Below are 21022 nucleotides of genomic sequence, written 5' to 3' on the forward strand. Positions count from 1 at the left end.
TCTTAGTATTAGCACAATACAATAGAAGGAAACAGCAATTAAACAGACTCAGCGAGTCTGTTTAATTCCTTTTCCCATTTCAGGCTGCTGTGTGACTTATGGTTAGATGCTTGTCACATTTAGATAGGTAAAGCTCTGTACTCCTGAAATAAACTGGATGGCTATTCATTAACAAGCACAAGCGAAGGCTGAACAGAATAATCTTTGACCTCTGCTGCGCTTAGTTTTTTGTTTGACACACAGCTGTGGGAAAAGCACTACCCAATGAATTGCTTACGGAGGGATGACTGAGGCATGGCATATGCTAAACCAGCATGGAATATGCTTTAAGCTATGCCAATTGACACAGAGTGTTACACACTCTGGCCATGCCCCAGATACATCTCTTATATCACGGGCAAGTGCACAAGATACACAGAGGGAATTTTCAGATGGCCAATCTGACCACTGCATGATTTCTTTGAATCATTCAAGAGGGAACACAAATGAGAAGCTGATTTACCATGCCTCAGCTCCTCTCTGTTAAACGGGAATAACCATTCCAGACAAGCCAATTGCCAAGATACGCTGTAGCGCCAGAGAGATACCAGTGCTTACGCAGGACAAGGCTTAATGTACGTATGCCACTTTTGGACATGACAGTTAGAAGGGGGGGGGGGTTAGCAATGTTGAACTGATTTACGCTAAGTATCATTTAGCAATAATGACTGCTCCTTTTCTCCCCCTGATTTTCCTTGTTTCCAGACTATACTTTGGCAATTAGCTCACCCCTACAGAAGACAAACTTACCACCACACACTATATGCGTATGTAAATTTACTCCTAGATTACATATCATTCTTTTTTTTAGTTTTTCTTCCAATTCGAATAATTACATTTAGAAAAAGGAAAAAAAGAGGAGAGTGATTATCAAATAGCCAGCAGAGATCAAGTTAATGACTTGAAACAAACAGAAAATATTTGCAAAATCCTGACATATTTATTTACTCACACCACACTTGCTATGATCAGCTTAGGATGAGCCTTTCTCACGTCTCCAGCAGTGACCTTGTACTGAAACAGTGACATTTATCCCTAGTCCAAGTGCCAGCAAAAGCCGTATGAGAGACACAGATTGCACTGAAACTCACCTTCCCAAAGTCTAAGGCATAAGCCCCCTAACAGGCAAATTTTATCCTACAAGTACAACGAATAGATAGGAGCTGAGGAGTCTTCAGTTGAGTCACTTGCAATTTATATCAGCGTTAATAACTGCCGTATCTAAAGTAACTGCCTCTATAGATACCTAGCAGATGTATCACATTTTTTCTCCATGTAATTATTTACCTTTGCTGACCTCAGGCTCTTTGAAACTAAGCTCCTGCAGACTTACGTACAAATTGCATTTTCATTTAGATAATCAAACAACTCATGAAATCACTGCCAGCTACAAACTGAAATTCAGGTGTCTGAGTTAGATACTTACAGGCCACTATTCTTCTTAACAGACCAACAACTCCTCTTATCTGCATGCTTAACTACAGTTTTGCAATGTCTTGCACAGTAAGATATTCAAACATCTCACTTTAAGATGTTTGTTTTTGCTGTTGTTGCTGCAAAATAATGTTGTTACTATTCTTTCTTCACCAACTTCTCCCTCTAAATGCCATATAGTGGATTTTACTATATTCATGTCAGACAACAGCTAAAGCTGTCAAATTGTGCTGAGTGATGAAAAGCAAACTTTATGAGCTAATGTGAGACAATTTGTACAAACGTTAAAAATTACCATTACAAAAAACGTTCTGGCTTCAATCTTAGTGAATGACTGGTTTTCTGCTAGAAGTCAGCACAGCTGAAATGAGCATTTGGCCTACATACCCTCATACATAACACATTCTAGCCAACAATTTCTAACGAAACCATGTTGCACGTTGCATGTTTCTTAACCACAGTACTTGAAAAATAAAGTCTTTTAACTGATAGGGCATAAAGTGAGCAGCCATACTCCTGCAACTTAAGTAAAATTTCCAAGCAATAAAAAATTGCTTGGAAAAACTTCCAAGCAATAAAATAATGGTAGACTTCTCCCCCGCCTTCCCTTGCCCATATAATGTTTTATTTAGCCGCAGTTGATATAACAGATCATTTAGGAAGATGGACATTCACAGCATTTCTACATTTTTTAGAATTATCAGCAGCGGTATTTGAGAGCTGCTCTGAATGCCAAGGTTGGGGTGCATGCCCCAGGCAGATTTAAAACCCACAGCAAGGCAAACTGCAAACACAAACTAGCCCAAGAAGAGCATGGGTGGAAGGATGGGGCTTGGACGGGAGCCACAGCATGTTCTGACCAACCGGGACACCAGGATTTTAGGACGCATCCATTTAGACAGAGCCAAAGGGGCTAATCTCACATCTGTTGTTTTGTCACAACTCCTAAACCCCTCTCTGTGGGCACTGAATATCCAAACCCAAAATAACAGCATGATTCAATTCATGCTCATGTTTTCCATAAATATGGCAATTCATTATTTTTGCTGAAAGCTCCCTTATAATTCTTGTCATGTGAAATAAAGTGAACACATTCACTAACTGCACCAAATCTATTTTAAAAATGCATGTGCTTGCGTTATTATTTGCAATAATTCATTCACAGCTTAAAGAGCATTATTTTGTTGGAGGGGGACCGCATCAGAAGTGCAGCGTGCATGAGGGACATCATATCTGACAGAAGCACAACAGATCAGGTCTTGCAGTGGAAATTTTGTGCTTGACCTCAATAAGAGCAAATCAGGCCCAGGCCAACGATCAGAAACAGTGTCTTCTTTAGCCCTCAATTCCTTCACATCTCCTCTTCTCCACTGGTCAGTGACGAGGAGCCAAGCCCACGGCCATTTCTCCCCATCTCCTTTCCACCTACTTCCCAGGGCCCTAGAGCTGCTGCCGCTGAGAAAGTCAACCAACTCCAGTGATTCAGCAATACAAACATGGATTAAGACTACATCTGAGTCCTCTTCAAGGTAGAGAAAGTTTCTCAGAGTTTTTTGAAGTTTCTCCAAGTCTAGTCATTCTCTGCTCTTCTTTATTTTACAATTGCAGATGAGCTGAATTAATGAAGTAAATTAGAGAAGCCCTAACTCAGTTGCAGATATGCAGGGATAAAAGAACATATTTGGAAAGCAGTCAACTTGCTTTAGAAGCATGTTGGCGTTTCTTTGCAGATGCAGCTGCAGTAAAAGAGAGCTAAAGAAAGAGTTAACACTTCTGTCATTTCTGAGTAGGTGTCTGAGCGCATCCCCCGCTAAGGCCCCAGAACAGCGGAACGATCTGAGCAAATCTTTTATTGCTGAGCCCTCCGCCTCTCCATGCCTGAGCAGCAAACTCTTCAGGAAACACCTATGCATGTGTTTAAAAGGAACACTCATCATTGTGCTGTTTACAGTTCAAATATGTGGGGGGGAAAAAAAAATAGACTATGCACATTCCTCACCCCTTTTTGACTCTTATCCCACCTACAGTGTGCGAGCCAGTCACACCTTAATCTGGGCTATTTTGATGGATTTGGCCAGTTTAGCACTTACAGAAATTCAGAACCAATTGCTACAGTTTTCTACGGTGATTCACTAATCATGGGCCAGAGATGGTGACTGCTCCTAAGCATGGCATTGTCCCCACCACCTTATCCCAGCTCTGTGGAGCGACACCCAGCAGCACTATTTCTTCTCCCCTCCTCCTTTCCCACTTTAATTTCACTGGCTTATTTTTGCTGTCAACTAAGGGGGAAGGGAATAATTAATTATATTGTTCTAACCAATTACATCTGTGGTTAATGAATATTGTCACTCAATATTTTTTAACATTTTCAACTCTTAGAGAAATGCTCTCTTTTTCAACTTAACACTATGGACCATTTTCTCATTATGAGAAAACATCTGTGATATGTATGTGTGTGCATGCACATGCTTGTGCACAAATGTATATAAAGTTATGAGAAACAGGGGGGAAAATTACTTCCAGACATCCATGTTGCTATTCGGAAAGAAACAAATGTCTAAATGATGGTAAGTACATGGCCTCTTTTCTTTATGTTTGTTACTTTTAACTTTATAGAACAGCATCTTTATTTATAATATACCTTCTTTCATCAAATCAGATTGTTCCATTCTACTTATAATCACAGCTACCTTCACAAGTCAACTTATTATCACAGCAAGATCTATCAGGTCTGCCTACACTGTATTTACAAACTAGAAAGGAAGTTGTCAGCTTAGAAAAATTTGCTACAGATACTGTGGCAGATCTGAGGACATCAAACTTAATAAGAGAGAGATAAATTAACTGATACTGGGGAAAGACAAGAAAGAGGTCAGTAATGTCATCTTGATTACTCAGAAAGGTTAAGAACTATTGCAAGCTTTGACCAAGAAGACAAAAGAGGAACTTCAGTGAACTACGCTACAAGATCTGTTGAAAATCAAGCATATCATCCTATGGTTAACCATGGTAACGGCCATCTGTGTGAAAAAGCTGAGAAAATACTAGGACTGTAGAATCAGTTGTGCTTACCCACACTGGGCATAGCAGTTGTAAATCAGAGTTTTGTCTACAGAGTTTCCCTCTGGACCAAAGTGAAGAGACAGAAAGAAATTTCCCTTAAAGCCAAGTCAACTTCTTCCTATCAGAAGAAATCCATCTCTGAAAATTAGAAACAGCAGGAAAGTACACTGTATTGAATGCTAAATTAATTTCTTCTGATAACTTATTTCAAACAGTATTTGATTAAAAGACAATAAAACATGCTTTAAATCTAGAAAAACATGGTTACCGCAGGCTGAGGCAAAAGTGGTGTTGCTGATAAGTGACAACAGAGTGTTGTTATTTATTTAGCTCTTGTAAAGGCACCCCAGTCAATCAATAGCTGTGCATGTACAAAGGCAGTAGGGTTGTATAAAGGTGCTTATCAGACATCCACGAGCAAGATTCCACTTTTGATTATAGTGCTCCAGACTGTCCGCAATACTGTTGGAAACTGTATGCCTCCTTGACAAGCCATATTGACAGAAATAATAATATAGAAACCACACTTCCTAATGTGCATATCTAACTGCACAGCCAATTAACCACTGTGCTGACTGAAATTGCTTTGTTATTCATTTTATTCCAACCGATGTTAATACTTTGGCAGCTGATGGGGATAACAACTGATGGAGCATATTGGAAATTTTGAAAGGGCATATAAAATTTATATAATTTAGAGACGTGGAGAAAGCTGCTACACTTTACAGTCTTAAAACATGAAAATGTCTCAGTTATGTGTAAGAAGTACTCAGAGCAGGAGAACTAGTAAGTATTTGAAAATCCGTGAATGAAAAGGAATATAAAACAAGATGACTGTGATATACAAACAGGTTTGAAAAAAACATTTAAAAAGCTCTCTCTCTAAAAAAAGGCAATTATTACATGAAGATGAAACTTTTTCACTTCTACCTCTACTATCACATTGCGTAACAATGCTTGAACATCTGGAAATATTTACATTGGGTGTTTCAATCAAAATATAACCCTTCTCTGCAACATAACAAGCACATTCTAACCAAAAAATGCCATTTCATTTACCCTAACCCTTAAAAATATTTGTTTTATTATCATTATACACAGAAATAGCAATTGCAGTATATTAAAAAAACAAAGTAAAAGGCCATAAATTATTTTTACCTACACTAGCAAGTCTTTCCTTGCAGTTTTCTTACACAGATAAAATGCTATCTATACCTTATATGCACGTCTTTCAAAGTTGTTTTGGTCATATTTTTCACGATGGTGGTATAAATGGTTTTACTGCACTGTTGCAATTCTGGTCCTGCTATTCTTAGGTAGCGAAAGCTCCTGTGGAGTTCAATGGGCGTCTTTCACTGCCTGATCCAGCCCGCAGTCTGGCACTCCAGTAACAGTGAGCTGGTGATTCTGCTACAGAATTCTCTCTAAATGGACATAACATGGATGGATCCAGTGCACGTGAACTTCAGCAACAATGGCGAAGCAGAGACTGGAAGAAGCTGGTCTAGCTCAGAAGTGGGAGATCGATATGTGTGTCCCTGCTGCCACGTCACATGCTGGGTAAAAAAGACTGGGGGAGGGAACGTGCTGTGGTAACACACCATCCCTGTGCTCAACCTCAGCTCTCACCTCCAAAACATGTCAACTTTTCTTCCCCAAAGCCCTCATTTTCCACAAATTCTTCTTCCTGCTCAGGAACTTTGCTGTTGAAGCACTTTTTCACCCTCTCTGCTCAACAGCTTAAATCCCTCTACTTTTCCACCATAAAGGTCCCTAGCACTTCCCCACCCCAAACTACCAGTTTCTTAACAACTGCCCCCAGTACCCTATTCCTGCTATTTCAGACTGCCTCCACTCCTCCTAAACCATTGGCCTATATCTTGGTCATAAGTCTCATCAAGTCTAATCCCTTCTGGCACCATGCTAACCCAGGTCCTTAAATGCACAAGCCCTACACATACTGCTCAGCTCTTTCTGTTCTGCCTGTGAGCACGTTGATCCTATTCCCTCCCCGTTTTTGCCTTTTCTTTCCAAGCACATGCACATACCAACATGCAGATTTCATTAGTCACCTCCTGGCTCCTACTCTGGCAGGTTTAAAAAACCCAGAATCAAGGTACATTTATCAGAAAACAGCCTGAACAAGATCCTGAGAGCACAGAAAGAAGAAATAGCCGGAAGAAGTGGACACACTGTACTTGTCATTTGGTAGCTGAATGAGGAATTGGGGGCAATAAAAGGCCCAGCCCAGTAGAGACCAAGAGGTGTTTGCAGGAAGGAAGGGGTGAATGAGGATGGTGACAGCCATCCATGTGGCTACACTGTTAACTTTTTACTTATTCAACATGCAATTTTCACTTCACACATAATCCATCGTGTTCCTGGATTCTTAAAAAAACTGCCTTTCTTCATTTAAAGTTACTGAGAAAGTTGCAATCTCTTTCCTTTTATGTGGGCTTTGCCACGGACAGTCCATGTTTTTGTAAGCTAGAGGCACTGCAGTATGAGCTACTCTATCTACTCCAAAAAAAGACTGCATGGTAGATACAGATATAACAAAAGCAATAGCCACCTTCTTAAATGGAGCAAGGAGATAAGAACATAAATCATCAAATCACCCACATGCTGCAGAGACCACTGGCAAGCACCGAGCACCCTAGGACTTACATTTGTGAACATTAGTCTCTTTCTTACTTCTCTTTACGTTGCTGATGTCATGATCCAGAGAATTATTTTCTTATTCCTTCCTGTGGTTAAACTTTTGATTCTTTCAGCCACCTTTGACCTTCCCGAGTTTAACGAGAGTCAGAAAGTGAAGTAAAAAAATCATTTGGTCAAGCTTGAAAGATGTTTAATTTTTACTTTTAGTACGTTAAAAAACTGTGTGCTGAACTACATTTTGTTTAATAGGGTGAGCTAATTGCTTGGTTGGAATTCTGTTTATGTCTCTGAGGCACAATACTGTCCACTAAAACGACATGAGATCATGCTACTAAGCAAAATCCCAGCAAAATTACCTGACAAGAGTGTTAGCAGCAAGATTGTGGTTTGGTTTTTCAAAAGAAGTGGAAAAAATCCAACCATGCTGGGCTTTTGGCTTTGCTTGTACTATTAGCTGGAATTGGGTTGGCTCAAGGAAAACTGAAAGAATAAAAAAATCAAAGCATTTGCCGAGAGGATGGGGGTGGCAGGGCTAGCCGGTGCCAGGGGTAGAGGAGGAGGGTGTGGATGTCTGAGGACTATGGTGACATTTATTGACTACCTGGGGAAAGTGATCGTTTCTCCTTCCTTTGACACTTCTGATTCATAATATTAGAGAGCAATGCTTTCATCGGAGATTGACTAATTGACCTACCCTAAAAGCTCTTTTCGACTTTTAACAGGTATGATGCTATGAAAAGCTGACAAAGTAGCAAAAAAGCAGCTATGAGGTCACCATAAAGACTGCAACGTTTAAGTACAATCGTATTAGACTAGAAAAGAATAACTGCAAAACTGAATGGAGCTAATGCTGAAGGGTACAAGCCTGAGAATCACATTCTCACTCTCACCTGGCGAAGCCAGCAGGGGCTGGGGACACTGGAGAAGGGCACTCTGATGCCGGGGTAAGGAATAAGCACCCTCCCCCCCCCCCCCCTCACCCAGTTCCCTCTGACTGATGCTTAGAACTGCAGTGATGGGCTCCACAGGAGCTGCGTCCAACCCTGCTCAGCCGGAAAGAGAAATGCTTCTGTCAGGCTTATAGAAGCAAATGGGAACACCTCTCTGAAGAATTAATAATGAAAGGAATTAGATGTTTTAAAACACTGTCAGATAGAGGAATTTCTGATAAACACAGAAAAGCAAAGACATTTAGAGTTATCAAGTAAACACTCTGAAATGCCTTCTTATGACATGTAACATCCTTCATTTTGTAAAATCAGCTACTTAACTTCTGGAGAGGCTCCTGGGCTTCCTTATGAAGTCCTTAAGTGGCAGCTCCACTACTTCATCTTTCATTTTCTTTAACAAGACTCATTTTTCCTGAGAAAGCTGCCTTTTTACACCATCACCCTTTGATTGGGTCCAAGGTAATGTTTTTAAAAATTGGCAAAAGGTGTGATTTTAAAATGCATTCTAAGGAATTGTAGCCGGTACCTCTACAATCATGTTTCTTTTCCCCTCATTCTTTTAGCCTTCCCTCAAATTAACAGCAAGCCCCTAAATGACATTCCCATATGGGCAGAAATTGAAAGAATACTAAGCATATACGTATATGTGCACACACATACATCTTTAATTTCCCCCTTTTAAGCACATACGGTACAGAACATGCAGCGTTCTCAATCTTGCACTGCCTCAGTGCACTACAGAGGAGAGTGCTGGCCTGAATTTCTCAGTCTTTTTTTTTTTTTTTCTGGAATTGGACCAGACAGCTAACTTTTTTTTAAATTAACAAAATGCTTAAGAAAAGCCATTTCTGTGCACTTTGCCTTTTCTAGCGGTTGACTATTAAAGGGTATTTAGCACAGAGTGGGAATCTTCAGGTAAACAATACTATCCTATCCACTAACGCTAGCATTGTTAATCACTGAAAAAAAATCCAGTAAATCCTAACTACCTCGTGCCTGCAACTAGGTCATCTTGCACAGAGATGCAAAGGTTAAGTACAAGATCTGTTTTTTTACTTTGCAAAGCTTGTAAATGACATGGCATGATCGTGCAAATGAAGCAAGGCAAGATGAGAAAATGAAGAAGAATGAAGCTGTATAATCTAATCAGAAGCCAACAAGGGTTTTTCTTTATCTTTTTTTTTTTCCTCCCTCGGAGACAAAGGGAGGCTTTAAATCCTTAAAACACAGTCTGGTGTTTCGCTTTCTTTTGCAGCTTTTGGTAACGCTGAACATATGCATATGTACGTTGCATGTATTTACGTACAGGTTCACGTAAGTATGCATGCAAAAAGGAGAAAAACTGTAACAGGGCTGTTTAAAGGACACTGAAGCAGCTTCCTGTCACTCCAGAAACTAAGTACGGGAGCACTGTAGTTCTTCAGCAAAACGTATTTGCACCTGAAAAGGATTTTATCTCCATCCCTTTCCTGACCGCTACGGTGGGCATTATTTCCCCTTCTCAGTGTCTAAACGCTTACTTCTTCCCCGATCCCCTGTATAATTAGCTGACCTTTGCTTTAGTTCATCGACTTTCGACCAAGGTAATGAATTGGAAGGAGCATGACCATCACCAGCCATTTAAGCGACACACAGGCTCCCTCCCCGCCCCTCGCCGGGGTCCCTCGGCGCCCTGCCCTGCCCTGCCCGTCGCCGCGGCGCAGGACCACAGACACCCGCCGCGGGGGCAGTTTGCTCCGGGGTGTGTGTCCCCGGGCTGGGGCGGGGGGGGGGGGGGGAGGGGGGGGGACGGCCGGCGCTGCCGGGGCGCTGCCACCCGGGGGCCGCGCCTCCGCGCGACGGAGGAGCCTCCGGGCTGGGCTTTCCAGCCGGCTCCGTCTGCGGCCGGGTGGGGGGAGCGGAGGGGTGCGGGAGAGCCTCCCCTCCGCCGCCCGGCCCGCGCCCACCGACCCCGCCGGGGCTCCGCGGGGCGCGCAGCACGGGGACGCCGCCGGCCCCGGGGGATGCCCGGCAGCCCCGGGCTGCCCCGGCAGCGTCCTCCGCCCGCCCCCGCCCGGCTGGAGGCCAGCCGAGCCCCCCGCCGCCGCCCGGCGCGGCCCCCGCCCCGCCCCGCCAGCCCCGCGCCGGCGGCGGCTCCTCGTCCCCGAGCCGGGAGCGGCGGGACGGGCCCGCGCCCCGCCCGACGGGGCGCCCGGCGGGACCGGGAGCGGCCCCGCAGCCCTTCTCCCGCCTTCCCTCCGCGCTCCTCTTCCTCCCACCGACGGCGGCAGCGGCCCCGGCCCGCGGGGTCCCGGCAGCCCGCGCCTGACCTCTGCGGGGCGGGCGGCGCGGCGCGGCGCACACCCGACCATGCAGGGTACCGAGCGGCGTCCAAACCCACCGTGTCCGCCTCGCAAGGAAGCCGGTGACCTGTAGATAGCGATAGGCACTGAATGATGTTTGCTGCTGCCATGGAAATGGTGAATGTGGTGAGCGCCCAAACTGGAGGCGCCCCACGCCACCCCAAGGAGGCCGCTGAGAGTGAGCGGGACTATCCAGAGCAGGGCCAAGCGGCCCCCGGCGCTGCTGCCGCCGCTGCTGGCGGGTCCCGGCTCCGGGCTGCCCCTGAGGAGCCCCCCCATCCTCCGGTGCAGGGCGAGCCGGCCCGCGGCGTCCTCGGGAGGAGCAGCAGCCACAGCAAAGGAGGCAAACTTTGGACAGAGGCGCGCTCGCACACACGCGCACGGCGCTGGCTGCAGCTCACCGCACCAGGCGAGCCATCTCTTCCCTTTGGGAAAGCTCACGGGGATCCTTTTCTCCAGGTCTTCTTCTACCCAAAACAATCCGAGACATAGTCAGAGGCGGAGAATCCAGGCAGTTCAGAGCCTTCGGAAAGAGGTGGAAGAAGGGAAAAGCCCCGCGCTCAAACAATCGCCAGTTTCAGCTTTCCCGGGGCTGGTGCTCATTAACAATACTCCACAGTTGCAAGGGCTACGAGAGTGCCAAGCATTCCCCCATCCTCAGTAATCCACAGTGTAGCCAATCATGCCACATTTCTGCTAAGAAAGAAAAAAGGGGATGCCACTCCATCAGCCAGCGCTGGGAAAGCAGAGAAAAATCAAACTGCTGCTCTTCCCTCCATTCATCTCCAAACTGGCGAGCCCTCGCCGAGCGAGCTCTCTTCCCGGCGCGCAGACACACGCTCGCACTCGCGCACACACACTCGCACACGCCGCCAGACAATAATCAGGCTGCTCCGGCAATCTCAGTGGTCTGACTATTGACAGTAACACCCGAGGATGTTTTCAGGGAGAATAGTGCGCCCTTATGAAAGAAGCTGGGGGGAAAAAAAATAACCATGCTTGCGAAGAGCAGGGCTATGCAAATCTGCAGTCTCCAAACAGCAAATCGCTGAAGCTCGGATGCAATGCAGAGGACGAGCCTATGTTAAGGAGGGAGGCTGAGTTCAGCTCCCACACAGTCGCGCTGCCTCTCCTCCGCCTTTCGGGAGCCGCGCACTGCCAGAACATGGCTCGGGCGGCGCGGAGGACACACGCGCGCCGCTCTTCCCCACCCGCCACCCGTCCGCGCCGCGGAGTCAGCAGCACGGCGGGAGCATTTCCCCTCCTCTGACAGTTCAGATGTACCACTGTCTGGAGAAACCGCTTTCATCTTAAAAAGGACGACTTCGGGTCTGTTAATTGGCCTAAACTTCGCCCATCAGATGTTTCCCTCTGTCTGTTGGAGCATCGGCTTTGATTACCCGGTAATTACACCCACGGCGCCCAACAAAGAGTTACCGGTTTTTTTTTTCCGGCGCTACTTAACTACCGCACCTCGGCTGCCCACCGCAGACGCGGCCGCAAACTGGGCTGAAAAAACCCGTTTCTGGGCTGAGCACCCCCCCAGCTGCAGGGCGGCGCCGGCAGCGCCCGCATCGCCCCCCGGGTGCGGGGCCCCGCCGCGGCGCTCGCCCCACGCCCCGCACTCGCGCCTGCCCCGAAAACAGCGGGAAGGGCTCCTCTACCCCCCCGCAGCCGAGGCTGGGAGAGGTCACGTTTAAAAGCGAAGGTCTGCGTTCAAAGGGAAAACATTTCTCCCCTCGGCGGGTCCTGCGCCCCCCCTCCCCCGGAGCCAGCCGCGGGAGGCGCAGCCCCTGCAGTACCGCACCTGGGCACAGCAGGGTGTGCGAGCCGCACGCTCCCGGCTCGGCTCGGCTCGGCTCGGCTCGGCTCCCTCCCTCCCCCGTTTCCAGCCTGCCGTAGATCTTGTGCCATGCCTTCAGCAGCATGAGTTCACGGGTGCGGGGTGCGGATGCGTGAAAAGGAGAGGGCGAGCAGTGGGTGTGAGAATGCTTTTTTATACATTTCGCGTTAATTTAAACGAAAACCACGGCAATTTGCTGAGCCACGGATGCGAAGGGAAGTCACAACCCTTACTCAGCTGCGTAGGCTTAGGAAAGAGAAAGGCATTTCGCCCCGGCTCTGCCGAGCCCCGGGCGGATTGCTTCCCCCGGCGAGGAGACACGCCCTTCACGGCGGGGTAGTGCCGGGGGCCGCACACGGCGGCGAAAGGACCCCGAAACCCCCCGAGCAGGGGCGAGGAAGCGGCAGCTCCTGCCCTGCCCTGCCCCGGGGGCGGTGCGTTTTACACCCCTCCCCGCCTGGATGCGCCGCAACGCTGCCTCACCGCGTACTCAAAGTTTTGCGAAGACGCCGAGGTAAAATGTAAAAAGCTCGTAACGCAGTGACGAAAGGACTCAAGGGGGGAAAAACTCCCGCAGGCTTAGCGCCTAAGCCCTTTCTGCGCTTCGTGGAAGTGCACGTACGCACTGGAAGAAGCCCCGCAAGAGGGAGAGAGGCGGCGGCGGCGCGGGGTGGTTCCCCGGCGGGTCTCCGCCAACCCAGCAGCGCACGCCGGCCCCGGGGGAGCCGTCCTCCGGGGCAGGGGCTGTCCTCCACCACCCCCGGCTTGCCACAGGGAATGAGCAGCTTATGAGGAAGTCAGTGACTTTTCCAACCTGTCTGAAGAAGCCTTAGCGTAAAAGAAGTATGAAACCCCAATTTTCCAAACTATCAGCTTGCAACTGCCATGCACTGTCACCTCTTAAAAAATTAAAATACAATAAACTCTCTAAGTTTCAGAGTTAAGGAAAGAAGGGAAAATGATAAAGAAACATCAGCCTGGATTCGCCAACTCTCCTAGAATTAAAGCCCCTGATGTATATTTCCTGTTCATGCAAGTGATACGCGTTAGAAATTTTATCCATAAATACCACTAGGTTTTCTGTCAATCTGCCTCAGGAAACGAAGTTTTTCAGTCAGTCGCTGGAACCAGTTTTTCAGTAAACTGTTCGCACGTTGCTGCCGTTTTAGAAACATGCAGTAGTTAACTGACTGTTCTTAATGATTCTAGACATCCTACAGACGAGTAACTTCAAATTGTTATCACTTCTCCGAAATAGGGAGCCGGTATTGCCAACCGTGTAACGATACAGTTGGCAACGCAGTTGTTCAGATACAATTTCAGTTGGCAAGTCCTGTCTAGACTAACTTCTGCCGGGCTGCTTTAAGGCCTCCATCAAGAGCTGTATTCCGCTACCTCTCGGCAGGGGTTTCCCTGTCGGTGGCCAGGAACGCGTGGCTGGTGCCCCGTTGCGGGGTTCCCCTTAGGGGCAACCTTGCCACAGAGGCTTTCCGCAGATCCCTTCCAGCCTGATCATAGTCTATTCAACTAAGGTACACTTTGGTGTGGATACAGTAGGACTTTGTGTAAGCGTTCTTCTTTCTCTGTGTTGTTGGGTATGTTTGTAACTTGAGCACCTTAATCTAAATTCTTACTCCATCTGCCATCTACTCTGTCAGGGAGGCCTAAAGTGCTTAAATACCAAGGACAACTGAATAAAATGTTTAGGTACTTCAAAGGTACTTCATTTAATATTTTACCGAAGATAAAAAAGGGTGTTTAAGTGCTCGGCATTATTAAATGTGTACTGTTTATGCAGTGCACACACATAACTGCCACTAAAGTTTCTAGTTTAAATCTGTGTTTGGGGACTACTTAGAGAAGTTTTTTTCATCAGATAGATTATAATGGGTCGTTATTAGGTGTTACATTACGATGTTAAACACTGCTTAGGGACTGTTAAATGAATGGATTATTTTGCTGCTGCCTATCCAAAGCAAGAGTTGAGGACACGAAGGCCAATTTCCACAAAGCTGTTTAGGTGTCTAACTCTTACTTAAGCACCCGGTTAAAATGTGAATGGAGAGACAGACGCCTAAATAGGCATCCCTTTCTGGATCTGGCAACGCGCTCAGCACCTTGTATGTACTAGCTGTAATAACATTTGTCATTTTCCTGGCTCTGCACTCTGAACCGCAGAGAGAAACAAGAGGGGGACTATCCAAGTTCCAGGGAGGAGAAAGGTGACCTAATGCAGTGCACGGGTGAGAAATGGGGAGAAGTAATTTGCGGAAAAAATCATAAAAAGATTGAAAATGGAAAGAATAACAGGAAGGTGAAGAAGGAAGTGTGTATGAAAGCAAGGGAAAGGCAGATGGGGACAGGAAGGCAAAAGAAGGAAATTCCAGGAAGTAAAATCCTCTCTTGCTCAGTTTTTTGTGGTAACAGCAAGCACTTCTTTCCAATTTGAAGCAGATCTTGGTAGTCAGATACTTCTAGTCTTTTCATGTTTTATTTAAAAAGCTTAATTGGGTGTCTTAGCACTCAGAGTTAAGCTTTTTAATGAAAAGTAAAAGTTAAAAGCATCTGCAAGTAAACATTATGAAAACCAATGGTAAGCAGCATTTCTTATTTAAAATACTTTCTTTTTTACCCCCTGCTGACATAAGAGTATGAATCTTTTTTAGCTGGGGACTAGCTGAAGTTGAAATAATCTGGTTTTAATCCCCAAGGGCACAGAATCACGTACTCCCAACACAATCAACATTGTGGTATCAGCCTGTGAAGGCTCACTCAAAGAAGAAAGAAGTGGTACAAAAGAAGGCAATAAACAAGAGTTTGTGCAAACAAATAAATGTCCCATTACAGGCATAGCAAATAAAGTGTGAAAATAAACTACAGTGTTCACAAGGTGGTTTTTAGTATTTCGGAAACTTAGCTCAGTGAAGTTAATTTAATGGGTTTTTAACCCCATTTAACACTTACCCTGTGCAGGTCACTTTGGTAGGAAATGTGACTTTCAATCAAGTTATTTCCACCACGTGAACTCTGTTAATACCAGTAGGTTCCTAAGTTTATGAGCAAGAATATCCTTAATTGTAAAAACGTATCTTTCCCTGTCTTCTTCTAATGCCATTATCCTATAAACACCAAATGCTCCTAAAGCAGATTTATACAAACAAAAAAAATACTTCCATGAGTATAATTTACATTACTTCCTCGGATAAAATCAGATACTTCTTGCTGGTACAACCATATCTCTCTACACCCTGATTCTTGTCAATGCAGCTGTATCAGTTAAGACGAACAACTTTGGTGACACTAGCAAAACTTAAGTGCAGACCATGCCTTAGGCTAGCAGAAGTTGTCAGTTAAATTCAGGGCTCCTTTAGGTTAAGTGCCGCCTTATGCAACCAGGCTTTCTCTGGCCACCACTGTTCTCCAGAGACGAAACCCTGCACTTAGTGTTGCAACATCCACTCTTGAACTCCTGAAGCTCAAGTGCTGTTCAGCAAACTCAGATAGACAAAAACCTCCACAAATATGTACCTGTATTACAGGGAATACTATTCAAGGAATACTTTAACACACTTCCTATGTTTTTCTAGTATAGGTTTTCTCCACTACTGGGTATGAAATCTCACTTCATTTGAAAACCTGTGGACATTTTGTGATCGCAATTAAGCAAGCCAGAATTTATGTTTATCCGTCCTACGGACAGCAGCTTAGAGAAGAAAACATTCAAGCTAATGTTTCCACTTACCGCTATAAACTCTGATGAATTTAAGGACCTATACGCAGGATCTTCCAATACTAAAAATGTCTGATTTTCAGATATTTCAATGTCTGATAACATTGAAAGTGTTAATTTTCCTCTTTTAAACAGCTGAGAATGTTTCTTTCAAAAGCCAATGAATTGCAAGATACTAAACCTAGGCCCGTCATCCATGAATAACTATGGCCAGTTTGTGTCCTAACCCTACATAAGTTAGGGCAGAAATCCTTTATTTTAAAAAGGAAGCCAATAAGCTATCGTGTGAACTACTCAGAGACTTGGAAGGTAAAAAATATAATTCTAGGAGAGATGGATGGAGTATTTGTGCAGTCATAAAATACGTAGAAATTCAAATTTTTGGTGATCATGTAAAAAAAAGGGAGTTTACAATGGAAATACTTAGGTTGCTTTCTCTGTAGTGCAACTATTCTCTCTATATGTATAGTACAAAATAAATCGCAGTATAGTTAATAAGTCTTTCTGTCTGTAAATCTGTCCATCCATACAGGCTTAAATCTTCATATTAAATGTTTCTTGACTGTGTGTATAAAGACAGAAATAATCTCTTTCTCTCTATTCCTTGCCGTCAAAAGCAAGCTGATTTTTATTTTGTTTAATTTTATTGCAACCATGCACATAAGCCAGATCCCTTCAATTTAGAATAGAAGGGACTGGTTGGAGAACATTTTCAAACGAGGAATTTTTACTCTGAAAGGAAGCTCCCTCTTGGTCTGAAATAGCCCTGGTTGGTCCATCAGTCTTCAGGGCACTTTGCCAAGTCTGTCCACCGTTACTTGTGTTAGCCCTGGTTTGACCTGCCTCGAGGAGGATGGCTCGTACTCCACTGGGGGTTGTCTTTTGCTGGCTGCCAGTGCTGCAATGCCATTTAATTTCGTATTTTCTTTTTTTTTCTTTTTTTTTTTTTTTGTCTAACTTTGCACAAAGGGTGCTAACCCTTTGGCTAGGTTCCCCCTTTCATTCCAATATAAAGCCACGGGAATTAAGGCCAAATCCACATGTATATACATGGAGGTATTTAAGAGATTTGTAGTCCTGTATCAAGCAGGGCAGGCTGTACTCATGTTCTCTCTGGACTACCGCATGAGCGTTTAATTCTATGGGCAATTAGACTGCTGCAGAACCTGCAGAAGTCTCTCTGATTTCTACCAGTGCTGCCGCAGGAATTGGCACTGCATTGCTGCAGAAAAGAGAGATCCCTGACTACAGCGTAAATGCTACTAATTTGAACTCCTCAGCAAATACTCCAGCTAGGGACAAAAAAAAAAAAAACCACAAAAATAGGTTTCAAATTAGTCATCAAGAAGTTTGATGAGATCAGTGACAGATGCCAATAACAGAATCCAGCGTTGTGCTCTTTTGTATCCAGTACAAGCATACAAAGTACATGCAAAGCCTATTTGTTTACAAAGACCTCCAGAAATAGGAAAAGTGTGCGTATTGGGTTGTTTGCAGCTCTTGTTACTGCTTACCATACATAATACCTGAGATATTAAACGCCATGTCAGGGCCAAGCTCAAACCAGACTCAAAGCGCAACAGCCCTAAAATGGGGAAACTGAGTTTAAAGACCTTGCAAAGCAAAGTTGGTTGCCTTTTTTTTGATGGGAAGTCCAGTGGTAGCCACGAGAGCCCTAAATGATGTTTGTGGAGTGCCTAAAGTTAATAACAGTCAGGAGTGCACTTCTAAGCAGATTTTCCTGACAGGATTTCTAAGATATCACCCATCATGATTCATGATCGTCACCCCACCCCCACCCCCTTCCTGGCCTTGGTGGAGAAGGGGATGAACAGTGGAGTCCCCCCTCCTGCCTCCCCTGAACGCATTCGTCCTGTAACAATATTGGCAAAGAAAGGGGTAAGGTACAGCCTGCTACCATTCTGTCCGCTCTTCCAGTTCAATACATTGCTTTAGACTCCAGACAGCAGTAGTGTTACAAGTCAGCTGTAGAAATAATGGAATCTAAAAAGCAGAGTTGTAAGAAGACGGCATTAACTTTTGGCATTCATAACTTCAAAATGTCCAAATACTTACTTAGCTTTAAGCTTCTTTCTTTCTTTCTTTTTTTTTCCCCCAGAAAAAGTGTCACCATTGTGCAGAAGCCATATTTGTTCGTAGTGCCAAGCAAATTTTCTATAGCTGAGTTATGAACCTCTGAACATACAGGTTTAAAATGGAAATGCTGACATAATCTTAAATGTAGTGGCACAAATACTGCCACTACAATAATCCTTGTAATCTAATATATTAGCCCTAGGGGGATGGAGACTCAATTGCTGGTCTCAGACAGGCTTTCTGAGGCTCAATTCAAATTGCATAATTATTCTACATCCTTCAAGTTCTTTAAAATACGTTTCAAATGCAGTATTGTACATTCCAAAATATTTGTTCTTCAGAGATTGATTTGACTGGGTTTTTTCCACTTTAAAGAGAGATATATGACCTCAGAGGCATGTGAAAAAACATTAATCAAGTTTATACCGTGTAACACTCTTTTGTGTGTGAAAGACTTACTTTTTTCCAGATTTCCTCAGTTATGCTGCCAAGATGATTCCCCTAGAGAGCCATGTGTTTATCTTGACAGGTGTTAGTGAGATCTGCAGAGTCTCAGTGGAATTGTTACTGGTTGCTTTGAGGTACAGTAGAAAACATTAAGTCTGCAAACTAATGAACTTACCTTATTACATTCTAAATAAAATAAACCACAGAGTAAGTTGGATTAATCTACTAATGCCTTTCTAATGAAGCTTTTATTGGGCATATGGTGTGGTCTTGCTATTTTCCTCATATAGCTAGCACAAGCAAAAACTCAAAATAAAACCTACATGTATCTCTTCTGTAACATACCAGTATCAAAAACTCACTATCACAATTATTTTCAGATTGCTATTTTGCTAGCATAACCTTTGGTTATGATTTGCAAGACTAAATGGATTTAAAAAAAATAAAAACCAAACAGATTAAAAAAAGAAACAGGAGTCACCACTGATAGGAAAAGAGAAAAATACAACTTCTGCTGTTGCTAGAGGAAAAACATAAACCACTGCCGCTAACTTATAATTACTTTAAAATGCATTCTGTGACCTGTCCTGACAATGTCAGGGAATCATTAACTAAATATTGTAACTTCTGAAGTTAAATAATCATTCCTCAGTTACAGTCCATTAGTGTTTTCCAACCCTGAGCTGCAACACACTGTATTTTTGCAATGCGTCTTAGAAGCAATAAAACAATAGGTGCTTTTAACAAAAAAGAGTAAGTTTTAAGCAAGGTGAAACAAGATACCATCATTTTCAGCCAGCTATGCCTTTTGCTTTTAATTGTCATTTTCTTTCTCTCTGTCTATGTACGAGATCAGAACACAAGAAAAAACACTCCTTAGCAACATTCATCTCCTGGGAACATGCTGCTGAATTTAGGTATAAACCCATAACGGCATCTCAAAGAATAGCAATATCTCATATACTTCAGCTTTGATATACTATTTCAAATCCTTAATTTCCTTTTTTTCAGTTTCCCACATAAAGTTTTGCTTTGCTTCCATATTTGCAAATGCCCATTTGAGACAAAAAGATCTTTTCATAGCCAAGCTCTCCCCTCCCTTTATTTACTTCAACAACAAATTAGCAGCCAAGTTTTTGTAGAGGATAAGAAAATGGATACAGTGAAAACAGAGTGAGAACATAGTTTTTCTTTCCTTCAGCACCAGCAGCCAGAAACAGTATGAAAGCAATGGATCATGAAGAAAAGCAATTTCCTACTTCAGGGATTGAGCAATGCTCTCTTTTGTAATGTTAAATGAAAGTTCTAGTTATTTTTTTTTCAAGTAATACTGATTTTTTTTTCCCCCAATTTAAATAAATAGTCACAAGAGAAGCTCCAACAGAGTCCCAAACACATCTTTTTCTAGCCAATCAATAACACAGATAAAACCCCTTTATGTTGTACTTCTTTGAGCAGGCCTATTGATAGGGCAAGAAAAATTAAGCTACTACAGAAGCCAAAGATAATTAACTTAACGAGGGAGAATATTTGGTGATACACACATTCTGTTCTTTTCCTAAGGACAAATACAGGGGATTCTAATATAGAAAATATACAGACTTTTGTTGAAGCGTTCAAATAAAGACAGCTACCTACATTTTACTGTCACAGTACACATCTCTCATCCAGTGACACCATAAAATTAACTACTTTTGTGATGATACATGGCTAGGCTATCAGGTGATGTGCCATACCTGCATCTAAAACATTATCCTACACTTCCCTTTGGTAGTATGGAAAAGATGGAAGTTCTACATCTGCCTCTGCCACAGCTTTTCAAGCGCGACCTCAGGCAAATCACTACAAACCATTAGTCACTTAATAGCTAATTGAGAAGCTAGGTCAATATTATCAGTCACAAGGATGAAGATTATTTGCATGAGTGAGGCTTGGTAGAATTACACCCTTCACACCGATGCCGAAAGGTTTCAAAGGTTTTCATCTTCAAGCGCTATTAAACAGTGCATTGCAGGATTAAGTCTTCTACACCTACAAGTTTGTATCTATAAAGCTCTAACAAGAACATTCAGTGCGGCATTAAAGCCAATACTGCGTTTAAAGCACTTTGAGATCGCTTCATGATAAATGCCAATGGTTATAATAATTATGGATGCATGGGCCTTCCTCAGTTTTTATACATATATATATGGGAATATACATATTTATATACATATATAAATGGGAATCCTGTAAATATCTGATCAACTTTGTTTAATGGGGCAACTTGTATGGGAAAACATTACTGTAAAGAGACTTTGTTGGACCAAGCTCATTCTCCTTAGCATATATGCAAATAATAGCTGCAACTATCGAGATTGGAAACAGAAAATCATTTAATTCATACCTGTGTTTTGATTTTTAATGAATTACA

At 43.7% G+C, this 21022-nt stretch overlaps 1 protein-coding gene across 35 annotated transcripts in view; it reads right to left on the minus strand.

Moving 5' to 3' along the window:
* NRXN1 (neurexin 1) overlaps positions 1-21022 on the minus strand; it is a 743929-nt gene that overhangs the window by 274891 nt on the left and 448016 nt on the right. For 2 of the 35 annotated variants that reach the window (XM_076334786.1, XM_076334785.1), the window contains exon 1: positions 10531-11554. The exons of 31 other annotated variants lie outside the window; for them this stretch is intronic. In XM_076334786.1, coding sequence (XP_076190901.1) covers positions 10531-10771 — 241 coding nt within the window. In that variant the 5' untranslated portion in view covers positions 10772-11554. Of the gene's footprint in view, positions 1-10530; positions 11555-21022 lie in introns of those variants that run through there. 2 more of the 35 variants (XM_076334788.1, XM_076334787.1) reach the window with 2 other exon arrangements.

This window comes from Aptenodytes patagonicus, chromosome 3 (genome assembly GCF_965638725.1).
Source record: "Aptenodytes patagonicus chromosome 3, bAptPat1.pri.cur, whole genome shotgun sequence".
Classification (NCBI taxonomy): domain Eukaryota; kingdom Metazoa; phylum Chordata; class Aves; order Sphenisciformes; family Spheniscidae; genus Aptenodytes; species Aptenodytes patagonicus.